At 45.1% G+C, this 21,534-nt stretch overlaps 1 protein-coding gene across 1 annotated transcript in view; it reads left to right on the top strand.

The window, feature by feature from the left end:
- The window catches only part of zfhx3b (zinc finger homeobox 3b), a 136,469-nt gene that overhangs the window by 34,845 nt on the left and 80,090 nt on the right, over positions 1-21,534 (top strand). Inside the window, exons 2-4 of the mRNA XM_035159091.2 lie at positions 11,643-14,159; positions 14,320-14,899; positions 17,034-17,530. Coding sequence (XP_035014982.2) covers positions 11,679-14,159; positions 14,320-14,899; positions 17,034-17,530 — 3,558 coding nt within the window. The 5' untranslated portion in view covers positions 11,643-11,678. The remainder of the gene's footprint in view (positions 1-11,642; positions 14,160-14,319; positions 14,900-17,033; positions 17,531-21,534) is intronic.

Genomic DNA, 21,534 nt, shown 5'->3' with positions numbered 1-21,534 from the left:
GGTCTTGTTTATCTTGTATGCTGACATGCTCTCTCAATGTCAAAACAATGACATCATTAATTAAATGTGTATTAAATGCGCACTTCTAAAGGACCGCTAGCTAGAGCTGAATCTACATGCCACTATGGAAAGGTTTATTATCTCATAGATTTAGTTTTTTTGTGGTCACTCCTGCCATCTGCCTCTGAAGTAAATTCTAATAGTGTTCTTTCCAGTGTGTGTATGCATGTGGTTGCACAGAGGGAATGTAGACAATGTTATCCATTTCTAAAGTAAGCCCTCAACTATCACAACCATCAGATGTCATCTTTTTTTTTCTACATTTAAAATCAGGTCATCTGTTACGTTCTGTCCTGAATTCACATTCATTAGTTGCTGCATTCCGTATGCCCTTGACACATGCTCCCTCTGACAGCCTGAATCAATGAACGTTATGTGTCATAGAGGTAATGCTTTGGTCCTCATCACATGCTTGCTTTTTCCCTGTGAGAGGCCTCTGTCATTGGTTTGAGCCCCTGATCCTGAAGCTAATTATCCAGCAATGTAAATTACAGTCGGGTTGAGCTGAACCTCGGCTGCTTGCACTGTCCGCTTGTCTCCTTTTCCTTCTTGTAATCAACGCTCCCCTTCACCTCAGCTCTCCACTGCGACTTCAAGCTAAGACGAGCAAGGTTTCATGCCATCTGTGAAAGATAATTCTTTATCCTCACCCCTTCGCTCCCTTTCTACCCTCTTTTTCCCTCTCGTGCTGTGTCTTCCCTCCTTTCTGTCTTGTGTATCTGTCGGAGGACTCATTCCCATCCATTCCATGTGAGGCTATATTTAATATTCAAGTATAAAGTGGTCAGATAGACTGGTGGAGCGGTGGAAATCCGGAGCTTTAACTAGTTTAATATGCTGACACGTGCATGCATCAAAGATTTGTGCCTGTCCTCTCAGGAATGTGTTGGTTCTCTTGCAGTGTTTGACCTTCAGACCCCAGGCTCCCATGACAGAGATTCCACTCACACATCCACACACACACACACACACATATATAACATACAGTATGCTCTCCCAACACGCACACCCAGCTACTTTTATCTCCTTTGTCAGAAATAGAACCTACACCACTTAAAAACAGCAGTAATATCAGCAAGCCCCTGCAGCTCATGGATAAGAAAGCCTGCAGATAAATGGAAGCAAGCTACAACCATTAAAATCTCCACTGTTTTAAGGCTGATGATCCCTGTTAAAGGGAATCTTACGATGAATCGGTGTAGAGTGGGTGCTCCAGCGTTCCTCTACCTAGCCTCAGTGGTGCTACGCTGTGCTCAGCAGGCTACCCAGCTGGGGCCCAGATGTGGCAGCCATGTCATGCGGAGCTGGGAGGCAGAAGATAAGAGGCCGATCGTAGGCGTGCTCCTTGGTCTCGGGTCTGTTCCACAGCAGTTCAACTAGATGTTGCGGTCGCTGCGATCTGAACTTTGACAGCCCATGTCATGCTTAATGCCTCACTTCCCAAATACAGCTCAGTAGGGCTGATTTATATCTACCAGGTGCTACAGTGTGCAAGCAGCTCTTGGATGAGAGGAGGCATGTGGCCATTTCATTAAGGCAGATGAACAAGGGCTGCAGTGTGTGTGTGTGTGTGTGACGATGAGGGGCAGGAGGCTGGTCTTTCTCAAATATAACTCCACAGCACTGGAGCTGTCACAACACTCAGGCCAGGCCAGGAGAGGAGAGGAAGAGGAGGAACTTATTAACACGCTCCACATATCTTAAAATATCACACCAGTTTTTGCTTCTCCCTCACTCCCATTTGTCTGTTTCCTCAGTTTTTTTCCTCTTATCCATAGCGATGGGATTTTTGAAAGCGCTTCCAACCCGAGGGCCTCTGCCTCCCCAGATCAAAGTGCCTGGACACTTGTAGACACCACCGTGCAAAGTTTTGGTGCAAGAACCGAGCTGCCAACGGCTTTAATGGCCATATGCTGTATCTGCTATCTGCTGTGCAGTAAAGATGCTTCTCACAGACGGCCATGCCTCCAACTTCCAGCTGTACAGCTCGGTAGGAGTCGGCCTTGTCTCCACTAACTACCAGTTTTTTGAGCAGATATATCCCCTTTGTTTTCAAAAAAGCTCTACGTCCACACAACCTTTGTTTTACAAAATATTTCCGTCCAGACAAGAACACGAAAACACTCCAACAAGCATGCTGGGCAAGTAGGTCTACAGAAGAAGAACCACAGAAGAACGCTGTGTAATATTGGGCAAGGCAGATGCGTGCCAATACCGGTAATCTGGTGTAGTAATGCAGAATTCAGCTGCAAACTTGTAATTAACCTAGCAGTGCTAACTGAATGCAGATAAACTGGTTACAGGTTTATAGTTTGTTGTTGTCTTTGTTTCTGGCACATGCATGTACATACACCAAACTGGAATTTTTTGAATCCTCACTTTGGAAGGCGTTTGTAAGGCGGCAGCTTTCCCTCATGTTAGACAGGGTTCTCTGCAGCTCAGAATAAAACTCACATTTAGTGCATACAAACACAATTACCACTGCAGGAGGATCTGTTGTCTTTCAGTCACATTTTACCTCTTTATTTCCTGCCAAGCTGCAGCGTTGTCTTCACACAGGGGTCTCTGAACACTGTGGTCGGCTCTGTCAGTGCTCAGTGTAGCTACAGAAATGCTATTTGATGTTCCTTCGCGCACTTCAGAGTCAAGTGCTGAAGTGTCTTTCAGCATTGCCCTCCAGGCCACCTTGTTATACACTTAACAAGTTGTTTTCTTTTTGTTTTTCCTTCCCGTTTCGTCTGTTGACAGTCCCTCATCACTGCTCCACCCAGAAGGAATGCACATCACCTTCCAACGTTTGCCTCGGAATCTGTCCTTGTAAACTGTAGGGCAAGCTCCGCTCCCCTTTTAAGATGACAGTTGCATCGGGATCTGATTTATGAGTGTTCTGTTTATAAACTGCTAGTGTAAAGATTAGGCATCCAATTGGCATGTAAACGACTGCCTGGTGGGTTTGTCCTCCTGAAGACACATTAATGTTTCTTTTTTTTGTCACAATGAAATACTCTTAAGATGTCGCAGCAGCATGCAGTGGAATCTCAAATACATTTTGGCGAGTGCGTTTTCCCTCCTCGGAGATGAGAGTTATCCGTTTGTGATAAATGTAATTCCACATGTCAAATTCCATTCTGTTTATTTCCAACAAATAATCCTGGTTAGCCGCAAAGCACAGTGTAGAAGTGGCACACGCTGTGACTAAGCGTGAGCGCTAACTGGAGATGTCACAAGCATAGCCATGAATCAGAAGTCAGTGATGTCGATTAAGTTTGGGAGGATTTTAATATTCATAGCAGGCTCGCTATCCCACTTCTTTGTCATTCTAACATATGAAACAGTTTTTGTTTTTTAGAGTTTGGAAATATTTTTTCTCTCTCTTTGCTTTGTTGTATTCCCTGTGTGTGTGTGTGTGTTTTGTTTTTTCTGACATCCAGTGTCTCAACATCTCCTGCTCACTTCCTCTTTTAAAACACAGGGCACATTATTTTAATTTTATTAACTCCCATAATTCAGCAGGGGAAGGGGGCAATAGAAAACACTTTTCCCCTGAGGTTCATTGTTTAAAACGGGTGCAGTTCTTTCCCAGGATAAGAGCTTCAGCTAAGCAGAGAGGAATTTGGGCCAGGCCTCATAAAAAAGAGAGTATTTGTGTACCAGAAAGATTTTCGCTTTTCCTTTCTAAATCTTTGTCATTAATGACTTTAGCAAATGTGAAGTGGGGAGTGAATGGTTTGGCTGTGCGAGGTCTTCAAAGGAACCCTCTAATTATTTATCCAGGATATCCTACTCTAGAATTAGAGGCCAGGTCACTGTTGGCTTTCATGCCTTTTTTTCTGCAAAGAAATAATTTCCAGAGAATGGTTTCACTGGGACACCCTCTAATCCGTGTGTGTGTGTGTGTGTGTGTCGGTGTGCATGTGTGCGTGTGTGTTCCCACGCGTGGTGAGGTATATACACACACACAAGCCTCCTGTGTATGGGACTGAATCATATTCCTCAGTAAGAGGTGCGTAAAAGAGATAGCAAGTTTCCATTTTCCACACATAACGCTGCATGACTTTCCACATCTCTGCTCTCACCCTGGACAGCTTTCATCCACATTACTCAGGTTTCCTGCTCGTTTGGCCTTCGCATGCCTTCTAAAGGGATCCTATCACTTGCTCAGGTTTAGACCCTTCACCAACACTGGGCCTAACCCTCAGGCTTGCAGCACTGCCTCGCCGTTTCACTGGTGATTCTCCGTGTGACTCCAGTCATCCCCTCATACCACTGCACCTCAAATTATACTTCAGTTCTAATTTCTCTTTGTCTCTCTCTGTTGGTAGTTTCTCTCATTCATTTGAGAGTTTTGCTGAAGGGCCATTTCCCTTTAAGAATCCTCTGCAGTGGATATCTGTTTAATTCCAGGTGCCACTGGACCCTGTGTTTTACCAAGTGCAAGACTGGGTCATTACTAAAGTATTAGTTTTCCAGATTACAGAGAAAGGCCCAGGATTATAGACATGTTATATCTGTCTGTCAGGGCATGAGCCCCACGTGGAGCCCGGGTCCTCTGCTCCACTGTTTGCTGTCAGTCCTGCTGGAGACCCCTTACACAACATCCCAGAGCTACAGTTGTTCTGAGGAGGGAGACACTTCCCCTTTCTCCGGTCTCTCTGTCAGCAGGAGCTGGGTATGTTGTTCAGTGTCAGCACAGATGAGTGTGTTGTGTGTATATATGTGTGCGTTTGTATGCAGTTAGCGTTGGAGTGGGGGGTCAAATCCCATGGTGGATGGACTGCTGATGGTCTCTCCAAAACATTTACATAAAGCCCACAATTGTGATAATAAACCTTTTTATCATTGGGCTCTCAATCAATAATGTGGCTTCTTAAGGTTTAATATTTCAATGGTATTGATCATTTTAACAACTGTGTTTGTGGTTGGCTTGCCTTAACTGCAGCGCTGCGGGAACGTGTGTGTGTGTGTGTGTGTGTGTGTGTGTGTGTGTGTGTGTGTGTGTGTGTGTGTGTGTGTGTGTATATGTGTGGCACCATGTGATCTATCCTTTTAGGCAATAGTTTTCTAGACGGCCACAATTGAGTTTCCCACCACCCAAAAGTAGTGTGATCCCATATTTGCCTTTCTTCTCAGTCTTGTATTCTTCTGTACACACTCTCCTGTCCTTTACAGCAACAACTTTCTGGAATAAGTTGCAGTCATCGCTTCTCTTAATCTACCACCCTCATCCTGTTACTATAGAAGAGAAATGAAATGGAGCGAGAGCAAACAGAAGCTCTGAAAGCACTGTAGTTAGCAGATTTTGCTTCCATCCTCTCTTGAGAGAATGTCTGCTTCCCGCAGATATAAATAGGGGCAGATTTGATAATTAGTAGAAATGAAGGTCCTGGGGCTCAAAGACTTTGATCAGCACATTTCCCCCCTTGTCCCTGACCTTTCATTGGACACGTGTCTTTAGCGCTCTCACTGTCTCCCCAGCTCCATATCTCAATCTCTCTCGATCTCTCTGTCTTCCCTCTTCTGTTTCCTGCCAATCTGCAGACGCAACAGAAACACACAGTTAAACATACCATGCCTCTGCAAAGGTCTTTCTGGGATTTGTAAATGTTTTTGCATTTAGAAAAACTTCCCAAGGATCAAGATCAGTGTGTTGTTTTCTGGTTGATTAGTACCAGACAGACCCGTGTACAAAGTATCAAGTGTCCTCCCAGCCTTTCTGCATTCCACACTATGGGAAAGTCGGCACTGCATGCGAAAGGATGTGATGTTCCATGTCAGACTGTTGCAAATCATTCAGCATCCATGTCTGCTCATCTAAAATCAAGCAGAAATGGGGGGATGTGTATCTTACTAATCTGATAAGTATTTGAAAGACACATCTCCCCTCCATCTCTTGCTCTTTCTCCCCCCTCTCTCTCTCTGTCTCTGTCTGTCTAGCAATTTCACTGAAGCCCTGCTGAGTGTATACCGTGTGTGAGCGGGCTCTGTGCACTGGGTTGCCTGGGGGCAAACGTTTGTTTGTGCCCGATAGCCCTGCTCTGATTATACATCAATACCTTAATTCCAAGGATAATTTATGCTCTTATAAATTACAAAGCTTTCTTAACAAACCACACGGGACAGAACGGGGAAATAATTCAGTGCGGTCTTTCAGTGTGTTTGGTAAATGGAGAATGATAGCTCGTGGCTGAAGTTTTGTTAGAGGGTTAGATTTTGTAATTGAAATCACGCTTTACAATTTTCACTGTGACTTTAAGGCAAATGTGTTTCCTCTCTTTTATTGTCTCTAACACCATGCATATTTAAATAGAATATTTTTTTGTCTGCTCCCACTTTATCTTGTACTGAGTTTTGAAAGAATAGATACGAGCCTCCTCACATTTGCACTCGTAGTGTTCCACACTGAAGCCCCCCACCCATGCTGCTTGCTAATTGGCAGGAGACTGGGAGCTTCCTGCTGTGTGTTCGCTGCTTCCCTCTGCTTTGCCACCCCACCAGGTCTTTCACCAACACTCTGCAGAGCCCAGTAATTAACCCATAGCTAATTAACTACTTCTAATTACACCAGCATGCTGTTTCTATCACACCCTCCAAAACTGAGGAAACACTCCTGTGCCATGTGTAAATCCCTTCTGGATGGCTCTGGATGTTCTAGCTGAGCTCCGCTCGGATCATTTAATCAGACTGCCCTGTGTATAAGTAACACGCAGTTCTGCTGCACTGTGATTCCACTGCTGCTTTGTCTTAAATCACTTTCCCTCCGTTCTGCAACATAGAATGGATTAGCAGAATTTGATGGTGTTGCGTGAAGAGTAAAATCATTTTCAAGGTTCTATTTCGAGTTTATTAACAAAGGAGGCAATTGATACTACAAACAAATCAATTTTGCCTTTTCTGGCCAGCATTTCTTGTTCCAAATTGTTACTAAAATTGAGTGCTGTGAAACTAAAACAATCAGCACACTGCCTCCAGGGTATTTGAGTTCACTCATATTTTAATAAACCAGGATTATTTCAGCTGTGATATACAATGTTTTCTCCAAATCTAGTTTGATGCATGTAGTGCATGTACAAAACACCATCAGAAATAATCTTTGAACTGTCTTTGCTCTACAGCACCTAAAACATTTGGGTTTACAGCGGCCGAAGCGACAAAAGCTGCATGACTCAGTTCTGCTATCTCGGAGAAATGCACCCAGACATGCCAGCGACTGACCCTCTCTACTCACACACACTCATGTAAACACACACAGCACTGCTCCTCCCTTCCTCAGACTCAACACAGCCATGGCTATTTCTGTTCCACAGACTGATAGCTCCAACTGAAGATCATTGATTTTACGGGAAGCCCTGTTTACAGGCTGAGTGCCATCGACCTGAGGTGACTTTTTGCCTCCTGCAGTCAGAGCAATACTGAAGCATCCTTATGTCTGCATTAGCAGAATAGTGGACACAATGTTTACAGTGCACAATAAACAACAATGTCGAAGATGGTTAATCACCTGATGTACAGTGTTAGGGATCAGAGAGAACAAGAACTCTATGTTCCTGATATAATCGTACTCTTTGGACAGTGAAACTTGATATGCATCTTTTTTACTGACAACTCAAATTATTGTCACTGTTTATTATTTCATGTATAAAGTATTTATGGAAAGTTAATGACAGCAAGCGTAGATAATTTATACTTGCCTGCATCTCTTTATAGAAAAAAGAAAATCTTAGTGACACCAGTCTGCTGCTGTGGTTTGGGACCCCCTCATTGTACAAGCACTGTGTAAAAAACTGAATTTGCTAAGCCAAGTCAGGCATTAAGTCGCAGAGGGCAATGCATGCAAGGCCTTTATTGGTGATTAATTGGAACAAACCTACGAGATAAACCTGGGCCTCACTCTGCCTGAGGACTACAATGGTTCCCCCATCAATGAGCATGTCCCCAGTGCAACATCAAAGGCCTTCCCCTGCTTTATCAATAAGAACCCTTCCTTCCCACATCTTCCTGTAACTTGCTTAGCGTTCACACCATTGATTTTCCAATAAGCGCCCCTTACCCTGCGGTGGCTGGCCAGGCTCAGTGATGGCTCAGAGACCAGACACAGACAGGCAACATCACAGAGGAACAATTGAAAACCAGATCTGGTTTATTGTGAGGGGTCCTCTAGGCGTATTAAGAAGCAGTGTCTTTCCTATTTAAAAAGGTGTACCCTCCCTGCTGACATGCATGCGGATAAGAGTAAGGGTCGGTTCTGCATGATGCCCATAACCAAGCGGTATTCACAGTTAGGGCTGAGTCGGAGATAAATCCCTCAGGAAACCCATGGAGAGAAGGGTCCTCTGGAGGCAAGGCCAGGCCTTCAGGCAGGTGATCAGGCATGCTTATAATCAGATGGTTCCTTAGCCTTTAATTCCTCCCTCAGTTGGCTGGTAAATCCCACCTAATAAAAGGACCCATAACTTAAAACTTATCTCATTTTCCATCCCTACCAAATGACATCCAGACCCACTCTCTGACAGTGTTCATTAGAACTGAGGCCTTTTCACAAGGCTCAACCTTATCTGCGTTGTTAGGGTGGTGGTGGTGGTGGGGGGGTGGAGTGTGAGTTTTTTACTTTTTGTCAGTGGAGAGAGAAAGAAGGAGCAGGGAGACACTGGCATGAAGCCCTTTGAAGGCAGGTGGCAGCAGGAGTGTGAGTCGGGATCTGTGCATCGGCATGCTCTCCCTCAGATCAGCTCAGGAATCCAGCCTTTTCTTCTCTCTGATTATCTCTTATTGTCAACTAAAGCCTGTTTTGGCTGCATACAGCCTGCTTATTGTCAACTCAGTGAGCCCACATTTAGAGTTGTGATACGGCACAAGGGCAGAGGCCATGGCAGGATAATTTGTTTTGTGCACTTAGCATCAGTGCCAGTATGCAGGAGAAAATGAACTTTTCTTTCACATGTTACAGTATATTAGCTCCCATAATACCACTCAGCAGTAGTTACCTTTACTGGGCTGGTCCATCATTTTGATTTGTGGTTATCAACACAGTCAGCACACTGAGACACCGGCCTCCTCCACTTCCCCTCTCCTTCGACCGCGTCTCTTTGTCTGTCTCCTGGACTTGTTTAGTGCCTCCCAGAGATTAAAGCTTTTCCTGCTTTAAACAGGTGTCACTGAGCCAGGCAGACCTCCTAGAGACAAACAGCGTTATATCAGTGGGCCCATCTGCGACTTGCCGACTCCAGACAATCCCATTGCTCATCAGTAACCACCGCAGGTTATTGAATTACACCATCTTGATTTTAAAGGGCAATCCTGTTTTCTGTAAGCAGTGTACACACCAAGCTGGCTCAGAGCTCTAGCGCTGACCAAGAGTCATTGTGCTATCCTGTCTGCTGCTAATTGCTTCAGGTACCTTACAGCAGTAATGGGAAAGGATGGGTAGATACCCCTAGTACAGTAGCCTACACTGTATCCACTCTGTTCAGACTCATCGAGGGAAAGATGAGAGAACTTTAGAGGTCAACTAGTACTTTAGATTTACTAGCAATCTTAACTACTAGTTGCACATGTGGGCCCAGGCCTGGTGCAGACAGGCAGTGGAATCTGGAGGAGGAACTAATGTAAGTGTGAAAAAATCTGTGTTCAGACAGGAAACCTGGACACTTTTTTATAACAGGGCGTCCTTTCAGACAAAACCCATTATCTGCTTTTTTTTTTCCATTTCACTTTGTTCCGTTTATTCATGTACTTTTAGTCTGAAAAGTCAGTGTCTGTTTGACATGTGGCACATTTTTTCTCTTGCATTAGTCTCGCTGCCCTCAGTCCATTTGTGTGAAATGGCTGTTGAGCTCATAGCCTCTTATTAATGGAACAGATAATAAATACAGACCAGTAGGGCTAGTATCCCCTCACTCAATATGGCAGCCATCTCTAAATCATGTCTGGCAGTATAAAGCAATCTTGTTAATAAGCCAGCCAGTCTAATATCTTTCATTTTGTATGCAAAGCAACACAAGGGTCACTGGGGTTCGCTTCTGTGGTGTGTAAACAAAACATCAGATTGACCATACTAACAGAAAATGTCTCGTCCCCAGTATTTGTGACACACTTTGCAGTCATAATTTAAATTTTCTCAAATAAACAAGGTGCTCTATCTTTATAGTGCTTTTGGTTTTTCATTCTGACGTCCAAATACAAAAGCACATCTTTAAAATAGAGTGTATATTTTTTTTAGTTCAAGTGTATATAGGTTGGAGAGGTCTAAGGTATGTTGCGTGGGAGGTGAGCTTCATCAGACATTCATGAAGAGGCAGACAGACATTATCAATCTCTCCTCTCCCTCGGTGGTTATTATGTTAGGGCGTGGGGGAAGACTCCATTCTGATCACAGCTGAAATTTGCATCCCTAAGTAAATAAGTAAATAAATCAAGTGCAAGCAGTGAATGCGCTAATCAACCGGGACATGGCAGTGAGCTTGGTGCCGGGAAACTTTGCTCATGTAATATTCAGTGATGGTGGGTTAAAGGGCAGCCCAGAGTTATTGGTTTCAGCCCGATTGCCCCCTTTAATCAATGTTGGCTGCATCCCTTTAATAAAATTATTAGCTCAGCAGTATCTTGCGCTATCATTTTATCTCTTCTGCACTCTAAATTGCAGCCTGTGTTGGGCCTCTCAGATGCTCGGGGCATGGCTAGCTCCCGAAAGCTCAGCTCCCATTTATTATTTCAGAGGCGGAGGATGGCTGGAGTGTTTGAAACCAGTCTGAGCGTAGAGGTTATTGGATGCAAGATCTAAACACAGCTGCAGTGAAGTCCCAACCCAGCTTATATATTTTGAGCTCATAGAAAATACTGCCTTTTATTGCTGTTATTAGATTTCATACACAGCGCTTTCAATAATGCGCATGAATCATATTCCTCTTATATGTACACAGCTTGAAGATGGTAATAATACTGTTAAGAATAGCTTTCCCCCTTTTTCTTCCAGTTATGTAAATGTTCAATGTGCTGATGGGTGGCTTCTCAGTGTCTAATTATCTCACAAGGAATCTATTTGATCCATTAAGTTAGCCTGTTTCTCCTTTTTTCTGACTGCAAGTTAATTAAAAACGGATGTAGGATTTGCAGAATATAAGATTAGGGGTGTTGTTTGGAAGGTGAAGATAAAAGATGGTACCTTTCTGATATGGCAGGAAGATGAATCATGGATGGCTTATTAGTGCTTGTCTCAGGTATTGTGTTTAAGTATCTGATCTAGTGTAATGAGCATGGTGTCATTTTTCCAATTATATCTCAGACTTTTGCTTCTTACCCAATACACCATACATTTGATTTTCTTCTTTTAAGCTTCCTGTACAGACCGTCCTTTTTTCATATTTCCTGTATCTGATCTTTTCTTAATAGGCATATTAACACTTGAAAACACATGTCATTGGGGATGAAAAGTCCACTTTGGTGACCTCAGACCCTGTGTGTTTCCAACATTAGCTGGGTTAATGATGAGTTGTGTGTCCTAGTGTACAGCATATGCGTATAAGGTTACATCAAACATCCCAAATACTACAACAACCTCTTATGTATCTCAATTTGTGTCTTTGCAGGCCTGGATGCGATGAACGCCTCATGTAGGCATCAGCATGGACAGCTGTGAGTCTCCCGTGGTTTCTGGGACAGACGATGGGCTCAGCTCCTCCCAGCAGCAGCAACCACCACAGCCCTGGAACGATCACTCTAGCTCACAGGTCCCTTGCACCAACCAGGCTCCTTCCCTGGATCCTCTGTCTCTCTCTGCTCCCTACCCTTCTCAACCCCAAAACCCCAGTGCAACTCATGACGGGATAAGAGAAGTACAGTCCCAGCATCAGCAGCTAAAACAGACATCACCCCAGACCCGCAGTGATAGCTCTGCTACGGGCCAGCTGCATCCCAGAGGAGAGGGTCTTGAGGAAGAAGAGCAAGAGGGAGTCAGTTGTGGAGAAGAGGAAGAATCTGACGACTTAGATGAAATGGAGATTGACAGCTGTTTCCCAAGTATTCAGCCCTTTCCCGGGGTGCCAATGGCTTCAGGGGGAGGAGGCATGCCCACTCTCTTGAGACATCAGCCCACACGACAGCAGGGAGCACCTGAGAGTGGGAGTGAGGAAGGAGAGGAGGAAGATGAAGAGGAGAGCAGTGATGTGGAGAACCTGGCGGGAGAAATAGTCTACCAGCCAGATGGCTCAGCCTACATCGTAGAGAGCCTCAGTCAGTTGATCCAAAGTGGTGGGGGCATGGTACCCGGCCTGCTTCCCACAAACTCTATTACCAGTGGGGGAAAACCGGGCGAACCTGCTGGGACTTCATCGTCGGTCTACCCTCAGATCATCAACACGTTCCACATAGCCTCGTCCTTCGGGAAGTGGTTTGGCACTTCAGACCAAGGTTTCCCCAATACCTCAACTATGGCAGGTCTCAGTCCTGTCCTGCACAGTTTCCGTGTCTTCGATGTGCGGCACAAAAGCAACAAGGATTACCTGAACAGCGATGGGTCTGCCAAGAAGTCCTCTGTATCCAAAGATGTTCCCAACAACGTGGATTTCTCCAAATTTGATGGGTTAGCCCTATATGGCAAGGGTAAGCCCATTCTTATGTGTTTTCTCTGCAAGCTGTCCTTTGGCTATTCGCGTTCCTTTGCCACTCATGCCGTCCATGATCACCGCATGACACTGTGTGAGGACGAGCGGCGGCTGCTGGGGGACAAGCAAGTATCTGCCATCATCCAGGGCATTGGGAAGGACAAAGAGCCCCTCATTAGTTTTCTGGAACCAAAAAATAAGAGCACTCCTCTGCCATCTACCCCGCTCCCCATTAACTCTAGCCAGAGCTTCTATGGCACATTTAGTGGTGTCCATCTGGAGCCTGGTTGCAGCAGTGGGGGCAGCGAGAACCTCATGAACAAAGACTCTGACTCTGGCCTCCAGCAACAGCAGCAACAACAAACCCAACTGAGCTCAGTCCTTTCTCTTGGAGGGCTGAACATTCCCAAAGCATCCACTCTTACCTCATCCCCAGGCTCTGCCAAAGACTCCAGTGCCCTGCCCAAACAGGGAGGGAGAACTGAGGAGGCTGTTGGGAAAGAGTTGGCATGCATGGGAGAGGATGGGGACACTGAGCGACATGAAAGCAAGGCACACCTATCCAGCCAGATGGGGGGGTCAGAAGAAGAAGAGGAACTGTTGTTCGGGGAGGAGGAAGATGAGGCGGAGGCAGAAAGCACTGCAGTGGCCTGTGGTGGTAACAGTAGCAGTGGCGGGGGTGAAGCGGGGGAACCAGCTGTCTCAAACCAAAGCATTTCCAAATCTCCTTTATTAATGCCTAGTAGCGCTCTCCAGCCTTCTGCCTGCACCTCTGCAGTCAGTTCCACACTCAACAGCAAAGCCCCTGCTTCCACTTGCTCCTCTGTCAAGGAAGAGGGTTCAGCTGCAGATGGTGGGGGGAGGACCTCCGAGCTCCCTCTGAGCTTTAACTGCCAGGGGCTCACTGTTCCCATGGCAATGGCGGCAGCTGCCGTCAGAAGGAGCGAGGATGACACTGCTGGCACTTCCTCCTCACCTCTGTCCTCCAATGCTGCTGCTGATGAAAGTGCCAATCGAGATAGTGCCACAGCTCCAGAACCAAATGATTTCCCAGCAGAAGGAGAGGAGGAAAATGGAGCCCTTCTGCACCATCACCACATGCACCACCTTCATCATCACCTACACCCTTCATCTCATGTCCACTCACACCCCCTCCCAGGGGGCTCCTGTGACATAACAGGAATGGGCGAGTGTTCACAGAACCATGGGCTTGGTGGCACCATAGGAAGTGGGGTAGAATGCCCTAAATGTGATACTGTTCTGGGTTCCTCACGTTCCTTGGGTGGTCACATGACCATGATGCATTCACGCAACTCGTGCAAGACACTGAAGTGTCCCAAATGCAACTGGCATTACAAGTACCAGCAGACGTTGGAGGCCCACATGAAAGAGAAGCACCCAGACTCTGGAGGCACTTGTTCTTACTGCACTAGTGGCCAGAGCCACCCTCGTCTTGCTCGTGGAGAAAGCTATACCTGTGGATACAAGCCCTTCCGGTGTGAGGTGTGTAGCCAAAAACGTTTTTATTTAAGTACTACAATTTAAGTTTTTGGGGTTATTGATTTTTAAATAATTTAGATGTATTTTAATGTAAAGTGATACTTGAATGTAATGTCTGAATAATTTTATTGCATTTCAAGAAAAATTGTTTTATCTTTTCTAGGTTTGTAACTACTCGACCACCACAAAGGGCAACTTAAGCATCCACATGCAGTCGGACAAGCACCTGAACAACATGCAGACACTGCAGAATGGAGGAACTATTGGCTCTGCGCAGGAGCAGGTGTTTGGACATACCCCGGGAGGAGTGGTAGCTGTCCCCTCAGTGACCCAGGCCAGTAGCCATCACCCACCCCACCACCATCCTACACAGTCCTCCACTCATATGGCCGGACCGTGTGGGGCACCCTCTCCAACCAAGCCGAAGAGCAAACCTACTTGGCGGTGTGAGGTGTGTGACTATGAGACCAATGTGGCACGGAACCTGCGCATCCACATGACCAGTGAGAAGCACATGCACAACATGATGCTACTTCAGCAGAATGTGACTCAGATGCAGCACAGCCGACTTGGCTTGGGAGCCATGCCCTCACCCTCTGAGGCTGAGCTCTACCAGTATTACCTGACTCAGAACATGAGCCTTCCACCAGGCCTCAAGATAGACCCAGCTGGAGCAGAGGCCCAGTTCCTGATGGGGAGCTTCCACCTGGATCCCAACATGGCTGCCCTGGCCCCTGCACTTGGTGAGCCCCATCTTTCCTCTCTTGCGTTCAGAAATGCCCCAATTTGCTTTCAAAATCACAAAATACAGTTCATAGCATGAAGAAGCCCAAATGAATTTATTTTTTGTGTGTGACAAAGTATTCATTTACTTTCAAATTAATTTTTAAGCGCACCTAGCTCCTAAAATGTGACTTTGCTAGCCTTACACCATCCCCTCCCCAAGCATAATGTGTTTGGTATGCCAGGTAAAGTTACAACCCCACGGTTAGTACTCCTTGTCTAAAACTGTCACCAGTTCAAAGACAAGAAAATTATTGATTGCTGTGACTAATTCTTTTTCCCCTCTCCTGCCATCTGGTTCATTTTCCTCCGAGGTGAGATGTAATAAGCATGTTACAAGGGAGGCAATGATTACACAGTCTGGACCCATAAACTACAGTGGTGTCATCCTCTGTCACACTTAAAGGAACTCTTAAAGTCATCATACACAAACACTCTGACACCGATATTAACTCGACAGTATGGTACACATGGCTCAGTAAATCTCCTGAGGGAATCTGCCATTGCAAGGAGATCTCAGGTTAAGGAGTAATAGGTTTTCTTTCATGCCTCCACAGTGGATTTTTTACTTTTGAGTGTATTGCCAAAGAGATAGATAACAAACGTTGACCTCACACAATTTCAGCCTCCTTATAATCCTTGTTCCCGAGACTCAGCTACTGCTGTTAAGGAAAGATATGAGATGGAGTGCCAGAGAGGAGGAGGATTGGACTTTTAGCCATTTTTGCTGGAACTTGTTGTCAGTTGTACTCAGTGAAACGGCAAAAAAAGACAAGTCTGATAGCCATGGCAAGATATCTTTGTATAAATATGGACATAGGTTAACATACCTACATGTAGTTTCAATAAAAAATAAAACCTAAAAAAAACCCATGAGGAAACAGATGTAAAGCTGCAAATCATTGTCTTGGTCTAATGGTCTATCGCTAGAATTTAGTGAGGAACAAGATCCAGGTCTGTGGTAAATCACTGAATCTGCGTAGTAATGGAGCATGAGAGCCAGGTAGAAATGAGAGATGGTAAGGTGCAGGAAAGGACAGGACTGTGCTAGAAACTGTGTGTGTGTGTGTGGGTGCATCTGTGTGTTTGTAAGAGAGAGAGTGTAAGGAGCTATGACTGGAGAGCTTGGCCTGTGAGTGATTTCAGAGGGCTTCTCAAAGGTCTCCCTCTCCTGGCTATAAAAACTCAGGTAATGGAGAAAAGTCCATGAGCAGGCTGCATACTGCAGCAATAAATAAAAAGGAGCTGCTGGAATTAATTTAGTGTAAAGCCAGGCAGGGTCACGCCTGCATGCTCAGTCTGGGCAGTGAAAGATTAAAGATCAGCAAGCAAAGGCAAAAACTCTGGCTGCTCTTACCTCATTTCAGCGTTCATTTTTTAAGTCAACGTCCCCAGACTGTATAGACATCAGTTCTGTGGTTGGTGTCACAGGATATGTGCTTGCTGTGTTTTTTCCTCCTTCCCCAGCATTTAGACTCCATACCAAGCAGAATTAATCTGTTAGGTGTCCATATTGATTTAGAGGCAATCGGGAGAGAAAGACACAGAAGAATCCAAGTGAAGTAGAGAAGTGGAATTTTTCAAATTATTATTCACTGAACGTGGGCAATGGATTTGATTTACAGTAATGTGTGTTTGGGAACTCCTTAGTTCTTCAGTAATGATAAAATAACTTGCTTTTTCTGTGGAGCTTGTGGCCCCTGGAGTTGATTTACAGACAGGCCATGAACCTGCACAATCCCAAATATGCGACGCGTAAATTCAATCTCTGGCAGCATGAGGTTTTGGGTCACTATGGAAAAGTCCCAGGCTTTACCAGCTCAAATCAAGAATAGCTATAGGCCCATAAATAGATACATGCATCCTTGATGCAATATTATACTCACAGACAGAGCAGGGCTTGTCAAAGTTTAACAGCTTTCCTTTATATTATAATGAGAGTGGCACAAAATGAACAAGTGGTCTTTGAAAACTTTACTATAATGTAGACTGCAAACTCTGACTATGTCTAACATCATGATCAAATTATGTATGCAACTTCTTCACCTGTTTCGTCTTGGTTTTTCTCTATCTTTGTGTTCCCGCACATTGTAGTTGGCGGGGAGCTGCCCATGGACGTGCGGCTGGGCGGTGGCCAGTTGGTGTCTGAAGAATTGATGACCCTGGGAGAGAGTCTATCACAAACCAGCGATCCCTCCCTAAAGCTCTTTCAGTGCGCCGTGTGCAACCGCTTCACAACCGACAACCTGGATGTGCTTGGCATGCATATGGGAGCTGAACGCAGCCTACCGGAGGAGGAATGGCGTGCGGTGGTGGGCGACTCTCACCAGTGCAAGTTGTGCCACTACACCACTCAGCTCAAGGCCAATTTCCAGCTGCACTGCAAGACAGACAAGCACGTGCAAAAGTACCAGCTCATAGCCCACATTAAAGAAGGGGGCAAAGGCAACGAGTGGCGTCTGAAGTGTGTGGCCATAGGCAACCCAGTGCACCTGAAATGCAACGCCTGTGACTACTACACCAACAGCCTGGAGAAGCTGAGGATGCACACCGTCAACACTCGCCATGAGGCCAGCCTCAAAGTCTACAAGGTGAGTGGTCCTCATGCTCCTTCATCACACCCACCACTCAATCTCATCTCCACATTGTATCCGAATTGTCACATCTTTACTGAATATATGCAGACCTGGGGAGAAAGAGCTGTCACATCGGCATTTATTGCTAAAATTCTGACTTTTTTATGTTGCACAGTAACCAACCTACAAAATTTGCTAACGCTGCTGTATTGTCAAAACATTAGAGGTGTTATAATATGGCCTGGAGAAGTAGTATGTCTAAAGCATATCTGGGATCATACATCTAATTTACGAGTTTTTGTGATCCCACTGAACAGAGATTTATGCAATAGGAAAAATGTGGACTTAATCCTCTCCCTGTTAACTTGATATTCCTTCTTAGAACACAGCAAATGCTCTAGTGCTGCCCACACCACTATACTCTCCCAAGGCATGAATGATAGCTTTCTTGTTTAACTCTTAACTCCCTCCAGTAGTCATATAGAAACGGGGCCACACGGCTGCCATGAGAAGAACATGGCAGCTGAAGCTGGTGTGGAGGCTTAGGGCTGAATCACTAGGAGACGAATGAAGAAGTGCGAGGAGACAGAGGTTTGGTGCTAATACTCCTCAGAGCGGGAAAGGCTGAATCGTTCTCGACAGCCGTATTGATTTTTGCTGGACTTGGAGCTTCACCTTCTCCTCTAATCATTCCATAATAGCCAATGGATGAACACTCTCAGAACAAATGGCCATAAATCTAACAGGCCTGATTCCATTTAGGTACCTATCCTGTGTGTCTGCGGCTTCGGCCACTCTGCGCTTAACCCAAGCTGGCATAGTTGCACACGGACACACGCATACATACAACACTCTCAACAAAACACATACAAACACGGACAACCCATACTCCACGTAATCCTACACTACATTCATACCTGTTTCCTAGTAGATGTAACCTTTATTTATTAATCCACTCCATTAGAGTCTTTTAACTCTTAAAAACAGGATTTGAACAGTTAACGTTTTTTGTATGGCAGTCTTTGTATATTATTGTGCAACTTCCTTTGAAAAAGAGTTATGAATAGGCATGTGCAAATTGCTTCACACATTTTTAATTACATCAAAAAATTAAGGTGAAGTGGTGCCTCTCAAAAAGGGCTGTCCATTGAAAATCACCCAGCATTATGAATGGTTTCTTAGATCCATTGGTACGACAGGCATGCTTCCTGTCCACAATGCATTCGCACAGAAATAACAGTGAAAGAGAGAAATCAATTTTCAGTGCTTTGATAAACAAAACGATGGGATGCAGGTCTCCTGGTGCCGGGGGACACGGGAGGTGTTCAGTCTGTGGTCTGCATGAGGACAACAGAAAGGACCGCACAACATTTTGATTTATTTATAGATACATACAAATTCAAATGTGGAACATAACCCATGAGTGTGTAGAGTCAGTTGTGAAACAGCAACAAAAAAACAGCGTGGCAATAAATCCTATTGTTTTCCCAGCCCATGGTCATCCTCTCTTGGCCGTAGCTGCTGGACTTACTGGCCCAGATTCCAATGACATGACAGTCTCACATTGGACCAAAATAGACAGGCACTGGCATGCCCTCTCTCTTCCTCACACCTTCGAAGGGATAGATTGTTTTTGTCTCACAAAATATAGTTCAGTCTATATCACATTATCTGTGTGCTTTCCACTTTGCTGTGAGCCCAGAATCATCTCTTTTTTTCTGCCTAAGTTTCTAAGAAAGAAGAGACATATGTCATACTGCTGCTCAGGCTGCGGGGGATTAAATATGTACAACACATCCAGGCATGATCATTTTTTATGACTTAAGCCTCTTAAGATGGCTCCATATTTCTTAAAACCAATTGATCTTCCGAGTACGAGCGTGTGTCCAGAAATTACCTGCACTCTCAACCCAGGAACACTGCAGTCCACATAAGCCGTCCTCATCCCAGACTCTGCTCAAAAATATAGATGTTTGTGACTTGACAAGAATTATTACAATATTATACGACTTGCAAATGTGATTAGTGGACAACAAGTACATGGTTGTGAGGTCTCTTGGCAGCACTGGCTCCCCACTTGACAATGTCAATGTCTCCGTACTGTGCTGGATTTACTGTCCTGGTAGATATACTGACAGGCAGAAACCCACAGTGGCCCACAAGCCTGTAAACCCAACTCGGTATATTAGGCAAGGACAAAAAAAGGAAAATCACCATTCATTTATTCCTCCCCAAAGAAATCTGATGCATATAGCACCATTTTTAACCTTTTTGGGGAGAAAATAAATCATCAAGTCAGCATAAACAGGCCGTAAGATGTGGGAGATGCTTGGGACACATCACCCAAATCAAACTGGTTTGCATTAAACAGGCCCTTTGTGAGCACAGCTCCATATAAATTGGAGCCTGTAATTACTGGAATTAAAAAGGAAGGTTTAAACTGAGGGCTAAGCTGGATGGGATAATTTGAGAGTCTGTGGTATGCGGCCCATATTAGAGCTTTCTAAAAATATCCCCCCCACCACCCCATGTATTGGAATGTTCCAAAAGACCACAGAAAGATCCAGCGAGCCATCCTGACCACATGGACCACCACACAGCGGGGGGTGATGCTGTCCTCCCCTGTCCTCCCCTGTGCTCAGTTGAGAGTTACCAATTCTGAGCCCTGTGCTCTGCCAGCACGGCCTTATGCTCTGAAGTGAACTTTCACCTTCTCTTTTACCCCGTAGGGTTTTTAGCTGCTCTGACGATAGCATGGTGGTTACCCATCCTGTCCTACATGGTCACTCCTAAACACAAACACATGGGTTTTGTTACAGTGCAGATGACCCAAACCTTAGTTTGTTTATTATATTTTTTGGAGTACTTAGCACTCCCCCGAGGCTCTCTTCATCTTGAACAAACCCAGCCTCACTTTTCTCATTTTACAGCTACCCACATATGTGAATATGATAGCCCTTATACCATCAACAGTATAGGCCTCAGGGCTTGGCTATGTGCTAGTGCGGAGGTGAGATGAGTGGCACTAATCCAGCTCTCAGGCCTCTGCTCCTCCGGCCAGACAGAATGGGTGTGGCCTAACCAGGCCCAGCCACAGGCCTCGGTTTCCAGTCAAGGGCTGGAGGAAAGGGGAGGAGCATGGGGGACTTAGCTGGCTACCTTCCTTGTCTCGGGGGCTGGTGCAATTGGCGGTAATTGAGATTGATTGGATGTTATTTTTCCTCTTGCAAATGTAGTCCATTAGCTTGGCACATGCATAATCAGTTTAGAACGCAGTTAGCCGAATGTAATCATGTTCCTCGGTGTCTGCTAGCACAAAATCCACTCCAGATGCCGCTTGGCCATGAAAAGAAAAGGGAGAAAGTGCCGCTACTATCAGATGGGGAATCTTTAACCAAGAAACTCCTGTCACCCCCTCTCTCTGTCCGGGTCCCGCTCTATTGAGCACACACATAGCTGTACAAACTTTTCATCTCTCTCTCTTTCTGATACACACACACACACACACACACACACACACACACACACACACACACACACACACACACACACACACACACACACACACATCCACAGTCTTAGATAAAAACAGCAGGTTTGATCAAAAGCACTGTACTTTCGAGTGCACTAACAGATTTTTAAGTTGAGCCCATTAACAAACAAATCTATATCTTGGATGCAGTCCCTGCTCTTATTTTACCCTTCAGTGCAATCCAACAGAATCAGTGAACGCTGTGGAAAGAAAACGTCTACACTCTGCACAGAGCAAATAATCACAAGGAAACATAATAGAGGAAAATAGGCTGTAATGTAAATGAAGGGATTAGTGGTTACATGAAAAGGCATTAAGGTGTTTCACTAATGATCTTACACAGCAGAAGCACCGGCTCTTCAGAGTCAGGAATGCAAGGCATGATGACCTCTTCCCATTAATGAAACCACCAGGATTGACTGCAATCCTCTTGGACTATATACTTCTAAATTGTAGGGGTACAACCGCAAATTATATTTGTACTCCT

Source organism: Hippoglossus stenolepis, chromosome 1, assembly GCF_022539355.2.
Source record: "Hippoglossus stenolepis isolate QCI-W04-F060 chromosome 1, HSTE1.2, whole genome shotgun sequence".
In the NCBI taxonomy this organism is placed as follows: domain Eukaryota; kingdom Metazoa; phylum Chordata; class Actinopteri; order Pleuronectiformes; family Pleuronectidae; genus Hippoglossus; species Hippoglossus stenolepis.
The sequence above is the reverse complement of the archived record's forward strand: the minus strand, read 5'-3'. Positions and strand labels throughout refer to the sequence as shown.